This window comes from Labrus bergylta, chromosome 5 (assembly GCF_963930695.1).
Source record: "Labrus bergylta chromosome 5, fLabBer1.1, whole genome shotgun sequence".
Classification (NCBI taxonomy): domain Eukaryota; kingdom Metazoa; phylum Chordata; class Actinopteri; order Labriformes; family Labridae; genus Labrus; species Labrus bergylta.
In genome coordinates this window covers 1,353,309-1,378,012 of record NC_089199.1, presented here as the reverse complement: position 1 = coordinate 1,378,012, position 24,704 = coordinate 1,353,309, and the positions used below count along the sequence as shown (strand labels likewise).

Here is a 24,704-nt window from a genome sequence, read left to right as displayed (position 1 = left end):
TTTGACTAAATGAATAGTGTGTGGACTTTTAGAAAACTTAAGAAGTTATGCAAAAAGCAATTGTAGAGAGATGTTGATGCAGTTCGTCACGAAAGAAAGAGATTAAGTAAATAGAAGCAAGTCCAAACCAAAGCTGAATGACTGACATTGTAAATGAATATCCTAACATTTGCTGCAGTCTGAATGGTTGCATGAAAGACTATTTCAACATAAAGCAGGTTCTTTTTATCCTGCAGGATGATGGGACAGAACCAGATCAAAAAACATCCTTCCTCTAGGTATCTTACAGTTCATATTTTCACCCTGTTAAAGCTGTTGCCAAGCAACTAAATCATAAGAAATAAAGTAATAATGATCTGGTGCATACACCATGCGTGCGCTGTATGTCAATGTGCGTGGCTGTTTTAGTGTGTAGGCTTTAGTGTTTGTGTTTCAGAGAGCTGCAGTGGGCCATATATGTGTGATATTGGGTGGGGATAAGGACTGCTGCTCAGGGAATACAGTGTTATTTCTGTAGAGGCACACTGAGACAGTCCTCTGGGACGAGCAGATGGGCTTTTCATGTAGAAAAAATCACGACATCTCTACAAAGTAGACCTGATATTTCCTGGACCAGGACGCTGGCTCAGTCCTAGTGTCAGTGTTTGTTATTTGATGATTTGTCTGTGTCTGTGTCTCTTCTCACTTTCTTTATCTTTTTACTTCTCCTGTATTCAACAGTGTGTTAAGCAGAAACAAATCCAAAGAAGTGCAGTGAATGAAATGTGCTGAAGCTGTGCTGCATCTCCAAAACACCAAAGTGTATTTTAAACTCTACTTCATTTTGGATCTACTATACAAGTACATTTTTCTGGCATTTTAGAGAGCTGCACATTTCTAATCAAATTTGCTCTCATGTATATTGAGCTTTTACACTATATTATACAAGTGTATTTTGACATTTCACATGGGCAGTCTGAATTATTCTGGCTCATGGTGTTGGCTGGCGCCTTCGGGGTATCTCTATGGAAACAGAATACGACAGCTGAAAAGAACAATCCTGTTACCCGGTGTATCTGTGTCAAATTCAGCTACCAGGTTCTGCGTGCTCTTGTTGCTTGGGAGGAAACCACTTTTACAGTAATCGGCTCAGGAACAGAACCTACGGTGCAAAGCCACTCAAGGCCACTTCTTAATTCTATTAATTAAATAAGGTGCTGTCTGATGCAGAATGATCCCTATCGCTGAAAGTGAGACACTGTAAGCCAAACCACAGGGCTAGAAACTCAGGTGTGGACCTGCTTTACATTCAAGTAGCATTTCTTACAGGGTGGAATCAGATTCGAGAAGTCCGTCCAGTATATCTACTCTCCTGTGCATCCGCTCCGAAAGTCTGTATTTGTATACTTTCTTCCTTTTACTTCTTTTCCCTAAAATGAGGAAGGCTTAAAGGAGTAACTTAGTACAGTAAAATATTAAAATAATATGAGTAATAGACTAAAATACATGCTGATACATAAATCAGTATCATGTAACTGCAGTAGTAATGTCAAATTTTAGAGGATAACACACAGATTATCCGTATGGGGGCCGATACAGCAATTTTGAGCTGGAGTAAAAAGTAGACCTTTTCTCTGAGAAGTGTGCATCAATTTTGGTTCAGTGTGACAATGTAAAGTGCTCAGAGGGCAGATTTCTTAAAAAACATAATTATCAAAGAATACGTCACACAATCATGCATTGATAACCAATTATTGAAGACAACTCCCTGCTCAGTGATAATGCTGAGGGTATAACTACGTGATGAAATCTTTCATTATTGACCCCAAGTATTATTTTCATGATTATATGTTTGGTTAAATATGAGTGGGATACCATAGTAGTTGATGCGGATATGTGATAGGCCCACACTGAACTGATAATATGGGCTATTCACCCTCAGCTGGGAGCAGGAAGACACCACACCCTCCAAGGATGTGTCATGTCTGCAAGATATGAACTTGCCACACGGCAGCCGCTGATGCTCTGCACATTTGTTTTGGCTCATCTTCATGTCACCTACACCTCAAGCTCTTCTTCTCCTCTAGTCTTTTTGATGTTGACAAATTACAAACATCATGCTTTTACACAGTTGAAAGGAAGAATGTGGTGAAAAGAGTTTATGAAATGATGATGGTGGGCTCCACACTCACAGCGTGTCACTTAAAGACTTTGGCAGGTAGAAGGGTCTTGGCTTAGCCATAAATACATCTATGTAATGATTCCCAATAAGTCCATTGTATGGGTGACATATTTGCACTGTTCTGTAAAACATCCTTAAGCCACATGTGAGTGGATTACCACACTGGCATAGTGCAGCCTTCAATACCCTGCAGGGAAATTACTCATTCACCACCACAGGCATAGTCCAATCTCAGTAGAATGGATGAATAACCTTACTTTCTCTTTTACATCAGTACCTGTGTGGGGACAAAATGTGAGCCAACAAGATGTGAAATGTAATATAACATATAATGATGCATCTGTATACAGACAAAGAACCCCAAAGAAAATATTTCACACTCTGATTGAGTATGGCATTAAAACCTGCAACCTCATAAAAGAAAACTAAAGCTGCCACATTAATTTACACGTAGATCACCCACTGATATCTCTATTATGGATGTTAATGTCTAGACAGGCTTAACGCACAAAGATAGTTAAGACCCTGCAGCTGAAGCCTTCTTAGCTTTTCAAACCACCTTTAAGACGCTTGTCCACACTTGTTAGAGTGACCAGAAATCTATATCACAGTACCGTAAAACTTCAATTAATAGCCCAGGCTTTTATTAACTTCAGTCTATACAATGAGCCAGCCTTTATTTAATCAAGTGTAGATATGAGAGGGGTCTTATGTACAAACAAAACTTGTGTACAGCAAAGATGGGAAAGACACCAGAAAGAATCTTTCACTGCGTGAAAAAATAAGATGTACCTATCTATGCCAACCTGCTGCACTGTTATTAAATGAAATAAAGTAAAGTCTAAGTCTAAAAAAAGTCTATGACCAACGAGTGCTGTTGCTTGAAGTATATGTTATAGCTCCCATTCTTAGCATTACAGATAGAAAAACATTTATTTCATATTACATTATATTTCTAAAGCCAGCACAAGCAGCAGAATCCTTCCTGTCCCTCCGGTCACAGATTATTCTCTCTTTCCCACATATTTAAGTTTCTTTATTTTTTGAGTCTTGCTTCTTTTTTTCCTTATTTTTGATCTACAAACTATTTCAAACCTTAATGCATAGGGACCTCAAATGGAGACCTGCCTTTAAATAGCAAAACAGTGCAGCATGTACTTACACCTTGGTGTATGTCGCTGTAAGCGTCTGCTGAATGAACTGCAGAATTGTAAAATTGTAGCAACACCAGGCTAGTAAAAGGGACTGGGCTATAATTGGGATGGGCTTGAATATGATATTTAATAATTACCTGACTTGAAAAAACTACAAACACTGTTCAGTCAGCAATAATATCACCAATCATCCTCAAGTCCATGTCAGACTATAGCTTCAAATACTTCAGTCCTATTTCCCATCAAGCCATCACAGCTTTTAATCTTCTGAACTAGTGATGTGTCGGTCATGAACGATTCGTTCAAAACGAACGAATCATCTGGATGAACGAACTGAACTGAATCACTTACTGAAAAGAGTTGTTCATTTTTCAACTTCAGTTGCGCTCTCCTCTCTCCCGTCTCGTGTCTCTCTCTAGACCGTAAGAGTCGCTCAAAGCCCGCCCTCCCTCTCCCTTTCATGTCAGTGATACGTACTGACTGAATCAACAGGACGGAGTCGGTCGGGAGCTCTGTTTCACTAAAGCCCGCCCCTACTTCTCCCTCTCATGTCTCCAAAATTGAGGAAGTAGAAAATATATTATTCAACATTTAGGTGTCGTGAAAATGTATGTGCTTTTTATAGCTGCTGTCAGTTTACAAACGGCTTTTATATCCAACTCAATTTCACTCAGCTGTTTTAACATCTACTAACGACCGTGTTTCAGTCAGTACAGTGTGTGTGTGTGTGTGTGTGTGTGTGTGTGTGACTGAGGCTGGTGACTCGCACTGAGAGGAAGAGCGGAGCTCTCGTTCAGTTCGTTCACTGAATGAACTGAACGAGAGCTCTGACGTGAATCACTGACTGACTGAACGAGAGCTCCGAGTCTCTCTCTCCCTCTCAGTCATACAGTCAGTGAGTGATTTGTGTACTGAACGTACTGAACAGAACGGTCGGGGAAAATAAATGTGATTGTTTTAGCAGCTTTCAGTTTGCAAACTGTAGCTTCATCCAACTAAATTCTCAGCTCATTGGTTAGACAGACAGATAGATAGATAGATAGATAGATAGATAGATAGATAGATATAGAATGATGCAGAATGTAACACGTGTATGCAGCCATACATATATTCTTGACATGTGTCGGTTCACTCAGGGTTCACTAAATTAAACCCATGAATAACCCATTGAAATCATTAAACATCTTTAGAATCTTTTATTGTGGAAGGAGTTTATATGTATTTGTGAAGTCATCTTGAAGGGAGGATTTTTTAAAGGGGGCATTGCTTTAAAAAAAAAAATTGAGTAACAATGATTCATCAGAGGGTGTTTATGTGCCACTTGCTGCTTTGAATCTTACTTTGATTACTATCCAAGAGAGCAAGCACACGGCTGCCAGCTGTTTCAATGTTAAGAAAGGCTGTCAAGACAGTTCAAGGAGGGAGATGAGTCTAAGTAGAAATGTGATTATTAGCCCGTCAGCATAATCATGGATTTCTCCAGCTGACCGAGACACCTCAAGGGAAACCAACCTCTGAACTGATATGAAATTCTCACTCATGTGTTTCAACAATCTAGATGTTAATGTTGTTTTTCTCAAGCTACACCAGAGACAGGTCAGAAATAGCTTTTATGTGGAACTGGGGAATTTTTGGGTAGCAATAATAATTCAAGTCAAGTTGCTCTTGATTGGTTCTCTCACTAATTCCAATAAATCTAGTTTTACTGAAAATCTCCAGTAGACATATTTAATCAGATTCGGACAACTTTATTTGTCCCCACATGGCAGTTTGATTTTTACAGTCATCCACACCGTACCGTACATACATTTGCAATTAAACAGCAGAAAGGAGAATGTCAGAGACAATAACAATAAATGTAAATATCTGAACTAACCTGCAGAATAACACACAGCCAATCATCCATAGATGCACAGTCGGATTTTTTGTAATTTCTTAGTTTATTGTTTGCTTTTCCAGTTAGCGTACAAACCATTTGACCTGACCAGTCTGGTTGTCTTAATGGTGCTGTTGGCCTGTGTTTGACGTATGTTCACTGTAAGACTGTATCTGAACAAAAAAGCAAAGTAAAGACTCACTGCCTGAAGGAACTCTTTAAAGGCTTTATATTTGATTTGTTCACACTTAAATGTAATAGAAATCAAGTATATCCTCTGAAAATAACTCTGTGAGTAATGACGAGTCCCACTGTCTGTGATGTTTTCCGAGTTTTCCGAGTCCTATCTTCACTTTGTTTACATCGCCAGGACAGCCAGCTGACTCCTCCCCTCATGTATAAAAGTTGTTTAATTGAGGGACTAGAGAAAAGAAGAATAACATACTGTACTCACTGCTTAACTGTGTTTCTAGATCACGCTCATTTCAGGTAAATTTACATGCAGTGTGAAGATACAAGCATAATAAAGATTGCTAACATTAGCATGCTAACACAACAATGCAGTGCGAGTTGTTTTGGTTTCATGCTGGTGCTCAAGGGCGACATCTGCTGGATCAAAAAATCACATATAAAGCCTTTAAATGACCAAACACCAGACTAATAATAATATTTCATATTCAACATCTGGTTGAACTGGGACAGCAGCAACAATTGCATCATTTGTTGGAAATCCATTTAAACAAGTGTTAAGGAAAGAAGATGCAATTACCTACTTTTATGCTTTTGGTATCACACTAAAAGTACTTGACAATAAAGGGATGAGAACTGAAACTCAGTGAATGTGTTTGAATGTGAGTTTCCTCTCTGCCGACTCCAGGCATGACTCATTGGCATTCAAGATGTTGCGCCACGAGTGTGCCGGTGTGAGTGCCAGCATTAGACTCAACCAGATTTAGGTTGGCATCCTTTTGACAGATTGGACTCGCTCCCCTTAGGCATCCACAGAAGTGCCTCAAGCATCAGCTCGTCAGTAGCTGCTTCTGCACACTGCACGCAGTGTCACAACACTGACAAAACCTATTACACAGGAAACCCAAAGTTTCAAGATTCTTTGATACTTTGACTCCCTTTCACTTCCATACCCCTGCCCTCAACCCCCAATCTGTCTCTCCCTGTCTACTTCTCTCCTAAGCAGAGCAAAAAGTTTCTGAAATGTATTGCATTTTTGTAGTACAGCATACTATATCCATTCTGACATCAACTGTAAGCACTCACATGTCGTGCATACAGAGTTTTTGGTTACCATTGATGACAGCGTCCCAGATATGAGAAGATGAGGTAGGCAGGATTCCTCTCAATTGATGAATTCACCAGTCAGCAGGAGAGTTCAGTTGTGAAAGGCCCAGCAGGAATTCAGAGAAGAAATGAGAATGAATGGGGTGAGACTAATTGCATCGGCAGGGGAATTACCATGAAGTGTAGACAGTTAAGTTAATTTATTTAATGTTGAGCATTTGACAGGTGTATGTTTTCAGTGTGAAGTGCAATTAATTAATAACCAGTTTTCCAATTACTACATCATTATAGGATGTATCTTAATGCCCAAATTACCCTGAATATTGTGTGATGACTGGTTAATGTAGCAAATACTCATTATGTTGTCTTTTACTCACTCCAGGTGGCAAACCTGTTACGACTCTTCCAAATTCCTCAGATCAGCTATGCTTCAACCAGTGCAAAACTCAGCGATAAGAGCCGCTATGACTACTTTGCCCGCACCGTGCCCCCTGACTTCTATCAGGCCAAGGCCATGGCAGAGATCCTGCGTTACTTCAACTGGACATACGTGTCAACGGTGGCATCAGAAGGGGACTATGGTGAAACTGGAATTGATGCCTTCCAGCAAGAGGCTCGTGCCAGACAGATCTGCATTGCCACTTCAGCCAAGGTGAGCCGCTCCATGAGCCGCTGGAGTTACGAGAACGTGATCCGCTCCCTGCAGCAGAAGTCCAACGCCAAGGTAGTCATCTTGTTCACACGCAGCGAAGATGCCCGTGAACTGCTGGTGGCAGCAAACCGCATGAATGTCACGTTCACATGGGTGGCCAGTGATGGATGGGGAGCACAGGAGAGTGTGGTTAGAGGCAGTGAAGCTGTGGCTGATGGGGCTTTCACCATTGAACTGGCTTCCTATCAGATTCCCCAGTTTAATGACTACTTCACTGGCCTGCACCCGTACAACAACACTAGGAATCCCTGGTTCAGGGAGTTTTGGGAGAACCAGTTCCAGTGCAGCCTCCACGATTTGGGCTGTGGAAAAAACTCGCTACGGGAGGTTCCGTTTCAGCCAGAGTCCAAGATCATGTTTGTCGTAAACGCTGTCTATGCAATGGCCGCTGCCCTACATAACATGAGGCAGGCCTTATGCCCTAACTCAACCAAGGTGTGTGAAGCTCTCAAACCTGGCAATGGCAGAAAGTTTTACAGGGACTACATTCTCAAGGTCAAGTTTGAGGGTGAGTTTAATCAGATTTCACATTGCCGAATCCTGTACATGATTTACAGGATAGATTTTTAATAATTTACAGAAGCATCCTTTTTTTCTCATTATTTTAATGTCATACCACATTTCCCCATCTGCACCTCCTCTGCAACTAGGTTATATCAATTTAGATTAATTCATATAAAATGTTGAATTAGTGTTGGAGTAATTTTACATCTTTTTACACTGCAGCAGCAGATAGACTTTGTAATGATTCACTTTGCAAAGCTTAAACTATTTGCTTAACTTGTTTATGCAACCTAATTTCAGTCTGACTGAAGAGAGGGTTTCATCACTGAAGATGCTGATCAAGCAAATATGACTTTTCTGCTCGTCTACTCAAAGCTGCAACACAAAACATGTTTCAATCAATAGTATTTGCATCAGCAAATCACTTCTGATTGACATATCAGTTCTAAAGCTCTCACTTCCATAAATGAGTGTTATAGTATTACTGACATTTGCATGATGGGAGACAGATGCAGACAGTCACACAACTGGGCTTTTTGCTCTTCATGATTTGGGCTAAAACAATTACATGTAAGATATGGACCTTCCAGAGAGATAAAATAAAAACAAAAAAGTCAAAATAAAATAATTTTCATTATTACTTTTCAATGCCATAAATAGAAAACAAGTATACGATAAAACCCCTTACACATAAAAATATCAATGGGAATACAATATATCAACTCCAAATAGATTTGAGCTGAATCACAAGGAATATTGATGATCACATTTTAATGAGATGCTACTGAAGAGTATGCTACTGTTGAATGATAACACTATTAAGGAATTATATAAGATGATAGTAAAATGACAGGTCAATCAATTGATTATTTTGGGGAAAATGAATCATTACAAAATGTAATTGACTAATTTATTTCTCAGTTTCAAAAAAATGGTCATCAGATTAGTTTACAATATAATAATAGTCAGTTGCGTCCCTCAGTTTATATTTTTCCTGTTAAGGTATGGACAGTTTTTGCACTTCTAATCTTTTAAATTCTTTTGAACTGGGTAATGATGGGTGTATTCTCAAATTTTGAAAATAGAGCTTTTCTCTCGCTGTAATTTACCAAAGCCAATTGCCCATTGTTGCATCAAGTGTGCCCACAGTTTGAGAAAACCATTCAAGTGTTCAATCCATAATCTTCCTTCAAAGTAAACAGACCCGCACTGTGGCCTCCATCATATAAATTGACAAGTAGCACCTGTGACCTGTCACAGTCAGTGTTCAGTCTATACTGCAAGATTTAAAAAGCAGCTTTGACACATCAATACGCAAAAAGACCAATGAAATATGACACTGTCCTATAGTAGAGAAAAACGTTTGATATTATTTCAGAGTGCAAAGTCCACTTTTAGTAAATACAATAGACAGTGGTTAATTATTTCCACTTTTTCCTTTGCATTTGATGTTTCGTTGCACTTCCAAATGAATGATATCTGCAAGTTGTTCTTTGATAACATTTTCTTGCTTTTTCACCTTTCAGCGCCTTTCCGTCCACCAGACACAGAGAATGTAGTCCGCTTTGATGCCTTCGGGGACAGCCTTGGCCGTTACAACATTTTCCACTACCACAAAGAAGACGGACGCTATGTTTACCGCAAGGTCGGTTATTGGGCCCAGAGCCTCACCCTGAACACCAGCTCGATCCCCTGGGATGGCCAGGTTGCACCGACTTCCCAGTGTAGTGACCCCTGCAGGAAGAATGAGGTGAAGAGTATGCAGCCTGGAGATGTGTGCTGCTGGATCTGTATCCCCTGTCAGCCCTACCAGTACTTGCAGGATGAGTTCACCTGTGCTGACTGTAGATTTGGACAGTGGCCCCTTGCTAACCTGACAGGCTGTTACGATCTGCCTGAGGAATACATCCGCTGGGAAGATGCCTGGGCCATTGGACCCGTCACTATCTCCTGTCTGGGGATGATGTGCACACTCTTTGTCATTGGCCTCTTCATTAAACACAACGAGACACCCGTTGTGAAAGCCAGTGGACGTGAACTCTCCTACATTCTCCTGCTGGGAGTGTTGATGTGTTATAGCATGACTTTCATCTACATAGCAAAGCCATCAACCGCAGTTTGTACGCTGCGCCGACTGGGCTTAGGCACATCCTTTGCTGTGTGCTACTCAGCCCTCCTAACCAAGACCAATCGCATCGCACGGATCTTTAGCGGGGTTAAAGATGGAGCCCAGCGACCGCGCTTCATCAGCCCGGCTTCACAGGTCGCCATCTGTGGTGCTCTGATCTCCTGCCAGCTGGTTGTGGTGGTGGTTTGGCTGCTGGTGGAGACTCCAGGAGTGAGAAAGGAAGTGAGCCCAGAGAAAAGAGATGTGGTCACCCTTAAGTGTAACAGCAAGGACTCCAGCATGCTCATGTCCCTGACATACAACTGCATTCTCATTATTCTCTGCACGGTTTATGCCTTCAAGACCCGAAAATGCCCCGAGAACTTTAACGAGGCCAAGTTCATCGGGTTTACCATGTACACTACCTGCATAATCTGGCTGGCATTCCAGCCTATTTTCTACGTTACTGCCAGTGACTACAGGGTGAGTTCATTCACAAGGTTATACCTGCTACTGTCCTTGCTCAATACACGGTTTGGTTACGATTTGTTTTTATAATGATTTGTTCAGTTTGCACTAGGTTTGCTATCTGAGCAGAATACATCCTAGCAAATAACGACTTCTTCGGGGGTTAAACTTGAATTTTAAATGTTTAAACTGTCATTGATCCAGTCGTCAGCTGAATCTGTGCTGCCTGTGGCTCTTAGTAATAGTCATAATCTTTACTACTGCTTTGATTTAATTATTTTTAATTATCTGATGAGTGGATGGATGGATGGATGGATGGATGGATGGATGGATGGAAGGATAGATGGGTGGATGGGTGGGTGGATGGATGATAGATGGGTGGATGGATGGATGGATGGATTGATGGGTGGGTGGATGGATGGATTGATGGATGGATGGATAGATGGAAGGATAGATGGATGGATGGGTGGGTGGATGGATGGATAGATGGGTGGATGGATGGATGGATAGATGGGTAGATGGATGGGTGGATGGATGGATGGGTGGGTGGATGGATGGATGGATGGATGGATGGATGGATAGATGGAAGGATAGATGGATGGATGGATGGATGGATGGATGGAAGGATAGATGGGTGGATGGGTGGGTGGATGGATGGATTGATGGATGGATGGATAGATGGAAGGATAGATGGATGGATGGGTGGGTGGATGGATGGATAGATGGGTGGATGGATGGATGGATAGATGGGTAGATGGATGGGTGGATGGATGGATGGGTGGGTGGATGGATAGATGGATGGATAGATGGGTGGATGGATGGATGGATAGATGGGTAGATGGATGGGTGGATGGATGGATGGGTGGGTGGATGGATGGATGGATGGATGGATGGATGGATGGATGGATAGATGGAAGGATAGATGGATGGATGGATGGATGGATGGATGGATGGAAGGATAGATGGGTGGATGGGTGGGTGGAATTATAGATGGATGGATGGATGGATGGATGGATGGATGAATGGGTGGATAGATGAATGGATGGATGGATGGAAAGACAGATAATGGATGGGTGGATGGGTGGGTGGATGGATGGATTGATGGATGGGTGGATGGATAGATGGGTGGGTGGATGGATGGATAGATGATGGATGAATGGATGGATGGAAGGATAGATGGGTGGGTGGGTGGTGGATGGATGGTGGATAGATAGATGGCTGGATTGATGGAAGGATAGATGGGTGGGTGGATGGATGGGTGGGTGGGTGGATGGATAGATGGGTGGATGGAAAGATGGATGGATGGATGGATAGATGATGGATGATTGATGGAAGGATAGATGGTGGGTGGATGGCTGGATGGGTGGGTGGATGGCTGGATGGGTGGGTGGGTGGATGGAAGGATAGATGGATGGATGGATGGATGGATGGATGGATGGATAGATGGAAGGATAGATGGGTGGGTGGATGGCTGGATGGATGGATGGATAGATGGGTGGGTGGGTGGGTGGGTGGTTGGATGGATGGATAGATGAGTGGATGGATGGATGGATGGATGGATGGATGGATGGATGGATGGAAGGATGGAAGGATAGATGGGAGGATTTGTCTTCAATGTGTACTATACAGTTAAAGGAATAAATGACAACAATACAATTCATGTTCTAGTTCTTAACTCCAGATAAAAGATTGGCCTGAGTTGTTGGGTTATATTCCTACAAGAGTTGAACATTGAGCAGTGGGAGAAAGGCAGTATGGAGAATAGACAGAGCTGACACAGCTGCCTGCACAGAAACATGGAGAAGGCTGGCAGGAGAATGAGGTCTTAAAGGGAACTGAACGTCCCAGTGCATCCCTGTGTGTCCCTGTGTTGAATGGAGCGTGATTTACTGGGATGCTGATTCCCAGATGTACCCTCTGTCCAGGGACTCCCATCAGGCCCAGAGAAACTTTTCCCCCAGGCCCCCCATGCAACATGAGCAATTCACAGCCAGAACAGGCTCATCAGATAGGCACTAAACTCCCTTTTGACCGATGAATAATTACTGAAGCAACTGAGTTGGCACATTGTCTCTAGTTCTTCACAGGCAGAGACATATTACTACTGTTCTCCTAGTTTTACACAACTGTCTAAGTTTTTCTTAAATTGTTGTCACAGCCTGATGCAAACCTCCAGCTGAATAACAAATACAGATTTGATGGTGGTCTGTCATGAAATGTTAAACTGATGTAAATGCAGTCTAGTGAGCCATGAATAACACATTTGATTATCATATGAAATATTAAAGATGTTCTCCGCACCCTAAGGGCGCGGGCTCTCCTAACATGCCAGTACTGGTCATCTCTTCTCAGCAGCAAACACAAATGATTAAACATCCGCTGAATACAGAAGTCACAGTAATTGTGTGTGGACAGACTAAAAGCTAGAGACAGTAATCTTAGAACCACTGATTGTCACATTACTTTAATGCAAACCCTCCTTTCGTAGTTAATTTTTCTCTCTGTCATTGAGTCTCTTCAACATATTCTAACATCATTGTGTTTTTGCAATAGATTGCTGAAGTTTAGAGCCTTATAAGCCATTTTCATAGCCACTATTTTCCTCTAAAATCAAGCCACTGAAAAGCTAATGTATATTTAAAATCAGATTTAGGATCTGTTTCTATATCAGAAATTAACATGTTTACAGCCTGGTTCAAAAATCCAAAAAGGTCTGATTAGCTGATGTCTCAATCGGCATATACTGTACGGGGTTTGAATTTTTGGATAACTCATCTGTTTGATTTGATGAAGATAAGCGTTATTCACAATACGATGCACAGCTGACCTTACTTCCAGGCGGGCGCAATGTTACAGTTTGTCCATTAATATTTACAGTCTATGAGTTCAACTAAGAAGTGGAAATCTCCCATCAGAATTGAGCATCCCCCACTCCTACAGATTTATTTTTACAACTAATTTTAAATCACCCAATGTTATTATTTTTATTGAAATTATAACACCTTAGAAAAAGAGATTAAGAGTACAATTCCACATTCACGTTCAAAGTGATGTCTTCATTAATAAATGACTTATGGATGGAGTCAATGCAATTTGGCATTACCAAAAGGGTGTTGTGGCTGGTTCCAATAAAGCTTTTCAATAAACTAAAAGCACAACATCTAATAAAAAGAGGAATCTCATATCTTCACTGCTAGGTCCTCTGGAGGAAAAAAGCTAACTGTATACAGCAGACATGGTCAAAAGTCCTGTATTCATCAAACAAAATAATATATTCAAATCCAAACACAGTAAAAAAGAAAAACAGTGAAAGAAATAGCAGAAAACAGTGTAGCTATACTTTACACCCTATTTTTCCACACCAGAGAAGAAGCATCTAGAAATGATTACAGTAAAGGCAGTGTCCTCTGGTCTTCCAACGCAACATGTTGTGAATTATTAAAACCACTTAACTGGTCATTTCTATGCATGTTCCCAGTTTTACTCATAACTATTTCTGCAGTAAGCAGAGGACATTAAGCCCCTGTGCTCTTGGTATAGTTAATGTTATAATGAATAAACTGTTATTCCATATATACAAATATACAGAAACAAGGGAAACATTTATTTGGTAAGAAAAGAAACAACTTACTTGAATTAGTTGTTTAACATATCATGTTGTTATCTGTAGCATTAGCTGCATGTAACGCTCGGTTCTAGCCCCCCTCGATATAAATTTGTCAGTGCGGCGTCATTGTCAGTGTGAGATCACTGATCTAAGTCCATTGGCTCGTTGTGGCAAGCCCTGCAGCTCATGTTGCAATTTCCGAGAAGCGTGCCGAGCAACTGACCAATAACGACAGAGCAGATCGGCAGACCAATCAGAGCAGACTTGGCCCATGTGGGGTCTAACAGTGTGGGCTCAACAGAGCGTAGCTGACAGACTCAGAGCGTAGAGGGAGCAAGGAGGAGCAGTACATGAAAACAGACACTTTTTTCAAACTTTAGCTATTGTGAACGTACAAAAGTAGGAACCCCCAAAAGGGCATAATATGGGAAATTTAAATACAGTTTCTGTAAACTTTCTTGATATTGGGTAATAATTTGGTCTGTAAGAGGACATAAATTCTGCAAATCCATAAAGTCAGAGATCAGAGTGTCGTCCACAGTCGTCTACTTTTGGTTGATGATCTATTTAATGTTAAGTATCGGCCCATGGAGTTAAGGTCAGTAATAATATAACATTAGCTCACAATACAAAGCCATCATTTAGCATTGCCTACATAACAGTGAAAACACAAAGGGGCATCTCAGCAAAAGTTAACTCTGTATGCTAACTGCTAACAACCAAGACAGCTTTGCATTTTGTAACTCACCATTCTCTGAATAAAATAAGCTTCTGCTTCCACCTCCAATTCTGACTAAGATGACTCAAACATACTGTTTAGGGCTGCACTAGAATGTTACATACAACATTGATTGTAGATAATAAAATCCAGTGAGATGCCATGAAAACATGATCTACCACCCGGTACAGTCTCAGTCAGAAATAGTCTGTTTTTAAACTATTAAACTATGAAAACAAGTTTTAATGTGTTTTTACAATAGTTATGGAAATGTATTCTGGTTGGAGACATTCCACAAGCGCTGATAAAAAGTACATCACTTGAAGTCACAATGTCACTCTACCTTAGGTGTTCTGAATACTTAACAAAGCACACTGCTAGACTATAGCAGAGTACAACATTACAGCAGACAGCGTTTGTCATGATCTATCATGTTAGTAACTCAGAATCACAAAGGCTACCAATTCAACAGTCAACAAAGTCTTATTTCACTGTTTTATGATACATTGATATATACCAATACATGAACATAATATTGTAATCACTGTCTGTCTATTATCTTCGCTGCAGAACAGTGAGTATGCACAGTGACAACATTTCTGTAATGCCAACATTAGCATTCAGCCTGTTGACAGACACCTACAGTACTGTTCCTTGTAAAAATGGGATGCACCTGCCACACACCACACGGTGCTGGGCTGCATCCTGTTATCAAGGGAAACAAATCCAAGAGGAGGAAACTTGAAATAAAACAGCAGTCTGAAGACACAATTGAGATGTGGGCAGTGGGAGGGGGTGGGGGTTATAAAGTTGATTGACAAGTAAATAAACACATCGCTTAACACCTCCTTTTAGCAGTCTCAGCTGATAGCTTCCTCCTTCATCTTCTGTTGCACCTGGCTTTGATTCTGATTCATATAATGTATCCTAGATTTACAGCAAAAAGGTAATCAACTAACACCAATTCTGATGCTTTTAAGATTTGACACTTGAAGAGTGAAATTATGACTTTGTGCTTATTTCGAACACAAGTGGTGTGTAATTCAGAAGGCTTTCTACATCTTACAAGTTTATATTTTCTGTACTATTTTAATATTTTTTGTTTGTTTATTCAAACTCATACCACTGAACAACCATGATTCATGTCTAAAACTATAAAGCAGGTGCATGACTATGAGCTTAAAACAAACAGACTACATCTGAGTTAACTGTTTTATTTTGTCTTGTAGAGTGAATTTCTCACCTCTCACTCCTCCTCCAGGTGCAAACCACCACCATGTGCATCTCTGTGAGTCTGAGTGGGTCCGTGGTGTTGGGCTGCCTCTTTGCTCCAAAGGTCCACATCATCCTGTTCCAGCCTCAGAAGAATGTCTGCAATCTCAGAGTGGCCACCACCCGCTTCAGCGTCACCACCGGCCCAGGCTCCAGCTTCTCTCAAGGTACGTCCTGCAATACACAGTTTAGATAAAGGTCAAAAATAGTAAAAGACTGATCATCGCTCAACTGAAATGTGACGTTATATCAATAATAAAAACTACTTAATCTCTATATTAGGTAAAACTCAAATGCTTGAGAGTTCTCTTTCCCTTTAAACACATAGTAGGAATACAAATAAATAGAAAAAAGACTGCCCCTGTGTATGGTATTATGATGTTAACACATACATTCAATTATCATACTACTTATTCATCAGCGAGTTCTCTGGGCTGCTGTTAGCTTCCTGAACAAAATGAAACGACACGTGCCCTGTAATGTAGCATCTGTATTGTTCAAATAAAAAACCCTGCTTTCTTTCGCAGCATCAGCGTCCAATGTCGTTCCAACTGTGTGTAACGGACGAGAAGTGGTGGACTCCACAACGTCCTCCTTGTGAAGATCAGCTGAGTTTCTTTGCCAAGCATCGTAAACAGAGTTATATAATCACTAGTCATGAATCAGGTGTCTCAGATATTAAAGAGGTCACACAGACGATCGTCCTGACTTTGTTGTCCTCAAAGTGCTGTGATTACAATGTCCCGATTATTTGATTTAGTTCTTTTGCTCGTGGCGATTTTAAATGAGATGGCGAAAAATTATGATATATCCCTTGTTTTTATTGAAGATTCTACTTGGAGTATGGAGTAAACTGTAGTAAATCTGTTAAATGTAATATATACAAGACGTTTTTATTGTAGATTTTGGTGAACCAGTATGTGCTCTCTTGTAATTTATGTAAATAAAATGTGTTTTCTATTAATACTAAGGTGACTTATAGTCTGACAATTTATTTGAACACAATTTAATCAAATGGGTTCTCTATGATAAGCAACATGAGATGGGCTTGACAATGTAAACCCTGACACAAGTACACTGTAGTCTGAGTACACAGCCCACCCAAATCTGTCAAACATGTTTTAATACCACATTGTCTGTAAGCCATTCTGCTGCACACAAAATGTCTGTAATACACTAAATGGACTGAATACGAGTAGTGCCTTTCAAGCTCACAGGACAAAGAAATGTCCTGGGCAAGGGCACTTATAAGCTGGTTGGAAAGTCAGGAATTGAACCACTGACCCTGCATTGAATTGACACTCTGCTCTGAAGAAGTGTGCCATCAGGTTCCTTGACCACCTTATTTATGCAATGATGTCAAAGCAAATTGAGTTTGGAATTGGTTGGAAATCTGAGAAGTCTAATATTTATCAACCTCATCTACACCATCTGCCAAGACCAAACAGTCTCCACATTAATATTATCAGCACAAATTTCATCATCTGTCGATATTGGATAAAATCCACTAAAGCTGTCCTCTGTATACACACAGTCTGTATGAATTTGAGGAATAAGCAGAGCCATACAGTATATGTAATTTAACACTGCCATCTTGTGTCCAAATTGTTCAATCTAGGCCCTTGGGCTTGTAGTAAATAGTGTATCTGGAGGATGTGGACATATACGAGAACTGCATTTCTTTGTAGAGCTGCTCAGTGACCATCATTATATTATTATTATCATATAAACTAAGCATATCATTGTTCAAGATCTCCTTGCTGTGATAGTAAGAACTAAAGTGTGAACTTGTGTGAATATGGAAAAAAAACAGCTCACAAGATTAAGCTTAGTTTTGGAAAGATATTTGCTTCAGGAACTGTTACTGACCTATAAGCTCTATTTCACCTTATTGCATACTGGTATCTTTGAAAACACATGGCTCCATCGATCCTCATCAGCAAAACTACACACTGATCAAACACATACACACAAATGCAATGCTCTTATGAACTCCAATTATACAATTGACTATTATGCATACAAGGATTATTAATTGCTCATTATTGGGTTCTTTCTCTATCGAATAAACCTTTTATCTGAACAGCAACACGAGATAGGCTTCCCAGAAGTGCAACTATTTTTTAGGCCAGGCTTTTCTCACCTTGGGTTTCAGATCGTTTATGGAATTAAAATGTGGTTGCCTGAATTTTTTATTGATTCATTACTAAAAAATATATATTGTATATTAAAATATATTAAACACATGCTACTGTGGGCCATAGCCCCTAGACAAAAAAGCCTAAATGTGGTCTAAAATGAATGTTTGCTTGTAATAGAAAAGCTACATGATTGAAAACAAATATTTTTAGCAAAATGTGTATTGGCAACTGGGGAGTTTTGAAAGGTCAAAGTGGGGTCACTCTGATTATAAATAGATATTTCTTTATTGTCATTGCATGATAATAAACGAAACTTCGTTGAAGTAATCCTTTTTGCAGCATATAAAATAAAAATATAAAATATGTACCCATACACCATACACTCTGGACTTTTTGTGAATTTAGCAGAGATTAACTGTAAAAGCAGAGTTTATGCCAAAAGACAATAAAGGTCTTTAAATAATAAAAAAAGTAACTCCTTAACCACATATAACACCCCTAAGATAGAAATGTGACCCCCCCCAGCACTTCTGAAGTTCACAAAGAACAGATGAGGAGAAGTTGACTTTCAGTTGCTACCTCAATTGTTAAATAAATTGCTTGTTTAAAGTAAGCTTTTAACTTTGTTTTTTGTAATAAAATAAAAAACATTTAAAGGATCAACTGTTAACCTGAGCCTAAATCTGCTTTGTTGTAATAGACAGACTGAAAGCTGAGACACTGTTAGCTAACTGTTAGAATTATTTTTTTTAACTCGGCATCTTAGTTTACTATTCCTTTCAGATAAGCTACCAAATATGCTACACTTGCTATATATTTTTAAATAGAGACGTCGGTTACATTATCCATAAGGATTGTTTGAATGTGTTAGTAACCGGACTGAGCTAGGTGGCGGTATAGCCGTCAGCTCTGCAGATCCATGGACTCCGCCCCAGCAGCTACAAGAAGGGAAAACATAGAATACAGTTGAGCTCCGCCTCTTCCTCTTCCTCTGACTGTAAAGTGAAGGTAAACTTTCCGAAAATCAGCTGCCCTCACTCAGCCCAGTGACAGCTTCTTCTTCAGCGAAGTGTCTGCATGTGTGCCCGCCTGCCTTCCTCTTTCCCAGCCGACAAACACTACGTACAGTAAAAAGGTAAGTCAGGGGAATTCAGCTTGTTTACCGAGTTAAAAAGGGAGGGTGGAGGCTCTCGAGCCACGTCCCAAAACACAAGAAAACTACTTTTTTCATAATGATGACTTGCTAATAGTTATGGTTGTTGCTAACTCGTAATTACTTAGTAAATAAATGTTTGGGGAATTCATTCATTCGTGTTGATAAACAGCCTGAGAGGAGAAGCTGGCCTGTGTGTGTGTAGGCATGTCTGAACTTGTCCAGACATCATGCCCAGTTCACAACATGGCAAGTCTTTGTGCAGGATTTTACATCAGGATCATGGCACCAAAGAGAAAAGCTGCTACTGCTGCTAAGAGAGGTGGCAAGAAGGCAAAGGAGGAAACACCAAAGCCCAAAGATGCCTTCACTTCAGCTAAAGAGGCTCTTCTGGCTGCAGGGCCACAGGTGAAAACTACGAGAAGGGTGGACGAGCACTGCCCTCTGTCATCATCAGGAGAGGTAAGGAACATGCTGTACTTCAAGTATGATTTTCCCACAGTACACCTTGAATACTTCACTGACCCCCTATGTTATCTGATCAGGTGTATGAGGACTATGACTGTATGCTCAACCAGACAAACATCGGACACAACAATAATAAGTTTTATGTCATTCAAATTGTCAAAGCACAAAACAAATACCATTCATGGAACAGGTGGGGTAGAGTGGTAAGTGTGTCTCATTTTCTTAATACTGGTTATATTTGTATACTGTGCAAAGATATTTCTGCTGAATATTTGTTGGTGAAAAATACATTCCTAGTTGTTGGTGTTATTAGCATTACTTTTGATGTTTATTCAAATTTGATGGTCATTTCTGTTTCTTAAGTGCATGTTTGTGTGTTTCATCTTGAAATATGAATTCAGGGCGAAGTTGGGCAAAGCAAACTGAACATGTTTATTAATCCTGAGGATGCTGTGAAGGACTTTGAAAAAAAGTTTAAGGATAAGACAAAGAACAACTGGAGCGATCGGTCTAATTTTGTGTCTCACCAAGGGAAGTACACCCTGATAGAAGTGGATGGAGAAGAGGATGCTGAGGTCAAGGTAACATCAAAGTACAAATGTCACTAGAACAAGGACCACTGAATAAGAAACCCAGACGATTATCTAATCTGCTAGAATGATCCGTAACAGACTTCAGCAATATTTAATTGCCTTTGAAAGTCATTATTAGAGTCAGTAAAGTCTCTTCTTTTTGGTGTTGCAGGTTGACAGTGTGGATGGAAAGCCTGTCAAAGTCAATAAAAATGTCCTTCCCTGCATACTTGACAGTGCTACAAAGAGCCTCATTGAGCTCATTTTCAGCAACGACATGTTCAAGGAGGCAATGGAGTGTATGAACTTAGGTAGGTGTGTCTCAGTTTACCAACTCTTCAATACAAACAGGTTCAAGCAGTTTCCATGACGTTTAGTGTGCTGATACACTGCTTATGTAACTTTCAAATGGGATGCAAACATGGATGAACAAAGTAGTGAAAAAGAAGGATCACATAATGTTTTTTATATTTATCTCAGAATACAAATAGAAAATAGTTACCATTTGAAGGATACTTTTGTAATTAAATATTTCTATTACCTGATTTGAAGACTTATCATTTTTAGAAGATAGAAGATAGACGATAGGCAAAACAGGAAAACTTCTCAATTTCATGTAAAAAAAGAAAAGAAAAAAAGATGTCTCATGAGACATGTTTTAAATTCCATTATTTCTCATTTAAAAATAAAAATGATGCAGCTTTTATTTAGTATTTTTGTACTGTGTTGAGCTGATAGTAATTTATCATTCTGGATTAGAAACATAGAAGTAGTGAAGAGGAGAGACAACAAAGGCTGAAGTCTGCAGTAACACACAACACAATTTATCCAATCAGCACCAGAGCCTCTCTAACCAGATCATTACCATATGTTAGTTCTTACATTTATAAGTAAATTGCACTTTAAAATGACACAGGTGCAGTGAGGGAAATGCCTTTTCTTAGCAGAAACAAATGTACAATAACTGGACTGGTCTTGATTTGTGCTTTTGTGTGTGTGTATCTATTACACAGACATAAAGAAGATGCCTCTGGGTAAGCTCAGTAAGCTGCAGATTGCAAAGGGCTTTGAAGTGTTGGAGGAGATCGAAGCAGCAATGAACCGAAAAAGCAAAAGCGAAGTTCTGGAAGAACTTTCCTCAAAGTTCTTCACCATTGTTCCTCACAACTTTGGCCGCAACAGACCTCCGACCATTAACGACAGTGAGGTTGTGGGGAAGAAGAAAGAGATGCTCATGGTACTTCTTTTCTTCAACATGTTATGCATATTTAACATGTAGTGAGTAGTGCTCTTAACTCGTCCTCTTTTAACACGCTCTGTGAAGGTGTTGGCTGACATCGAGCTAGCCCAGACTCTGAAGTCGGAGACTGAAAAGGCTCAGGAAGAGATTGAGACAGTTCCTCACCCTCTGGACCAGGACTACAATTCTCTTAAATGTGATCTCACTCTGATGGACAAGAAGTCAGAAACATACAAGGTACCAATCTCAGATCATTTTCAATTCATACTGTCCTCTTGAACAACTATAATACCTTTATTTTCTTGGATTCACAGATCATAGAAAAATACCTGAAAGTGACTTCAGATGGCTATTGCAAACCAAAGATTATCAACGTCTGGGAAGTCGATCGAGAAAAAGAGGTAGGACCTTCAGTTTTGAAAATCCTATCTTAACATAGAACTCGTGTGGCCTTACACATATTATGCACATTTTAGGGAGAGCGGTTTGAGGAACACGATACTCTGGAGAATCGCCGTCTGCTGTGGCACGGCACAAACATAGCTGTTGTGGCGGCGATCCTTAAAAGCGGTCTGAGGATAATGCCCCATTCAGGAGGACGTGTTGGCAGCGGTATCTATTTTGCATCAGAAAACAGCAAGTCAGCAGGTTATGGTGAGCCTATTGACAAGTAGAGGATGGAATATTATTATAGTGACTTTAGTTTCAATTGTAACGATATACATTTTCCTTTTTCTATTGGAAGTGAGATGCTCTAAGAACACTGGAGTCATGTTTTTGAGTGAGGTAGCCCTCGGCAAAGAATCTACCATCACCAGAGACAACTGTTCTCTGAAAAAGGCTCCCATGGGCTATGACAGCGTGGTGGCACGAGGAACTGTGGAACCAGGTACAATACTTCTTCAATCTTATTAATGCATCGGTTTAAAGCCTATGTGTATAAAGAATTGGAAGCAATTACTTTTCAAAACTGTAACTTAGAGGAATGCTCAGAAAGATACAAATTATTGTTTGGTAAAGTTTTAAACTCTTTTTTTTTTTAGATCCATCTATGGATGTGTTCATCACATTGGATGATAAGACAGTTGCTGTGCCTCAAGGAAAGCCCATAGATCAGCCCCAGTTCTCAGACAGCTACTTCGGCAACAGTGAATATCTCATCTACAAAGAGAGCCAGTGTCGCCTTCGCTACCTGCTGGAGCTCAACATGCGCTAATTCAGCTTGAGGAAAGAAGCAGACCCCTTTGAAAGAAGTTTATTGATTCCTTCGATATAACCGGCTTCCTTAAAAGCTTAGCTATGTTCATACTAACATGGTTGTGGTCTTTATTATAACATTGCACTGATGTTTCAACCATTATGCATTAATGCCTTGTACTTCTCTGTGCCTTATCTTTTGAACACTTTAAAACCGGCCTGCCTCTGACAGACGGCACTTAGTAATAATACTTCAAAGAATTACTCTATTTGTCTTTCCTGCAATATGAAGACTTTTTACTTCTTACTTGGTCTTGAAAATGCTTCTAGATGATTACGACCTTTTTTTCCTGCATTGCTTGCTGCTTTTTTTTTTTTAATATGTATTTTGCGTCTGCATTCAGGTTTAAATATATCAGCATCTAGATGTTGTTTTTTTTAATCCAAGTGGCACGCTTATAAAAACACGTCTCTCAGAAGAAAAGTTCACAAAGGAAAAAAGTCCAGTGCACCTTTGCTTATTAATACTGAATGTCAGAAAAGGAAATGATGATCTATGCACAGATATGTTTACAGAAAGAATAAGTGCAATTTGTGTTTGATGCTCGAACACTGGTGAAAAAAGATGCTAGTTTGTTGAGCTGTAAAAAAAAAAACAAAAAAAAAACTTTTGAGTAATTCAGCAAAGCAAAAGTAATGTATCATGTAAGCCATGAGAAGCCTGTGCAATGACTTGTCCTGCAGGTAACAAATGTCACCAGATGGTGTCAGTGATGAGAGACTTCCTTGGCATGTAATGACCTGCGCAGTTTTGCACTATGATAATATTTGAATGGATAATAATTGATTAAAGTAAAGTGCCCCTCTCACTTGTTCCAATGTTTTTTTTTTTAGTTATGGCTGTGTCAAGACCATACGTCAAGACCAATTGCATACCTGTGTGTTTGTGTGTGTTATCCATTGTTTAATATGATCATTGTTTAATACCATTTGATTAAAGGCAATATATCTTATTTTTACGAAAAGCTTGTCATATTACAAATGCTAATACACATGGATTGAATTGTTTTAGATTTACAGCCTGTATTGCAGATTAGACATTCATATTAAATGTTAATGTTTTAATTGCTCTCACCTACTGTTACTTTGAGCAAACAAAGTAATCCGACACCCTTTGAGAAAGAGGGAAGAAATGAGGAAAACAGGCTAAAACTAAAAATGTGTATCTTTAGCAACTGTAAGGATTTACAATTTCTTCACAATGAAAGTCCTCCAGAAAGTTAAGAATGAATTTCTCAAATCTGGGAAAATATTTATTAGCAACAGGAATATTAAACCTCTACTCTGGTAAATAGAGAAAAGAATGTTTGTGTCTGCACATTGTTCAAATAGTTCACATACGAGTGATTCAATAGTGGGTAACGTGCAGAAAAGATGTTTCCCTATTTGTACGCAGTTATTAAAGATGCAATTGTTACTTATTGCTTATATTCTTTTTTATATCTGTTTCTGATATAGTTTGGGTCATAACAAGGCGATGGTTACATTTGATGACAACAGCTATACATTGAAAAATGTGTATCTGAGTCAAAGTCCTCTACAATATGAACCATATAGTTCATAATCATCATGTTTCTAGTTCTGAGAAAGTCTTTATAGTACATTGTTATAGTCAAGTAAAAAGCATGGGAGATAATGCTAAAATATATTTTGGCATTTGATTGGACACTCTGATGTAGTTGATTCAAGATAGCTTTCATATTTCTTAGTATATTTCATATTTCTTAGTGTATTTCATATTTCTTAGTATATTTCATATTTCTTAGTGTATTTCATATTTCTGATGACCTATCCACAACTTATTGTCAGTGGCCACTCCAGGTCTTAAGTAATGTTACATCTGATTACATAACAAATACTGCTTATGTAAAGACAGAGTGGACAGCATCAGGGTAAACATAAGAGTCCCCTTTAAACTGGTGGGAATTAGGACCCTGCAAAGACTGAGCTCTAGATGTGGGACAGTAGAGTGTGTGTCTATTTGAAAGCGAGAACAAA

The 24,704-nt window shown here is 39.6% G+C and overlaps 2 protein-coding genes across 3 annotated transcripts in view; both read left to right on the top strand.

Moving 5' to 3' along the window:
• The window catches only part of grm2a (glutamate receptor, metabotropic 2a), a 30,618-nt gene extending 13,773 nt beyond the window's left edge, over positions 1-16,845 (top strand). For both annotated transcript variants that reach the window (XM_065954519.1, XM_020642107.3), the window contains 4 exons: positions 6,870-7,707; positions 9,230-10,293; positions 15,865-16,042; positions 16,403-16,845. In XM_065954519.1, the coding sequence (XP_065810591.1) occupies positions 6,870-7,707; positions 9,230-10,293; positions 15,865-16,042; positions 16,403-16,476 (2,154 nt within the window). In that variant the 3' untranslated portion in view covers positions 16,477-16,845. The remainder of the gene's footprint in view (positions 1-6,869; positions 7,708-9,229; positions 10,294-15,864; positions 16,043-16,402) is intronic.
• A 2,148-nt stretch (positions 16,846-18,993) lies between these two features.
• Positions 18,994-23,515, top strand: parp3 (poly (ADP-ribose) polymerase family, member 3). Its single transcript, XM_020642156.3, has 11 exons — positions 18,994-19,151; positions 19,435-19,631; positions 19,715-19,840; positions 20,039-20,218; positions 20,382-20,520; positions 21,223-21,446; positions 21,534-21,686; positions 21,764-21,850; positions 21,926-22,103; positions 22,195-22,338; positions 22,493-23,515. The coding sequence occupies exons 2-11, from the start codon at positions 19,452-19,454 to the stop codon at positions 22,663-22,665; spliced, it is 1,584 nt and encodes a 527-aa protein (XP_020497812.1). The 5' UTR covers positions 18,994-19,151; positions 19,435-19,451; the 3' UTR covers positions 22,666-23,515.
• The last annotated feature ends 1,189 nt before the right edge of the window (positions 23,516-24,704 follow it).

Bases quoted from the DNA above. Each gene is read 5' to 3' on its own strand.
- parp3 (XM_020642156.3), top strand. From the start codon at position 19,452: ATGGCACCAAAGAGAAAAGCTGCTACTGCTGCTAAGAGAGGTGGCAAG. The intron at 19,841-20,038 runs GTAAGTGTGTCT...ATATGAATTCAG, and splicing joins GGAACAGGTGGGGTAGAGTG to GGCGAAGTTGGGCAAAGCAA. The intron at 21,687-21,763 runs GTACCAATCTCA...TTGGATTCACAG, and splicing joins AGAAGTCAGAAACATACAAG to ATCATAGAAAAATACCTGAA.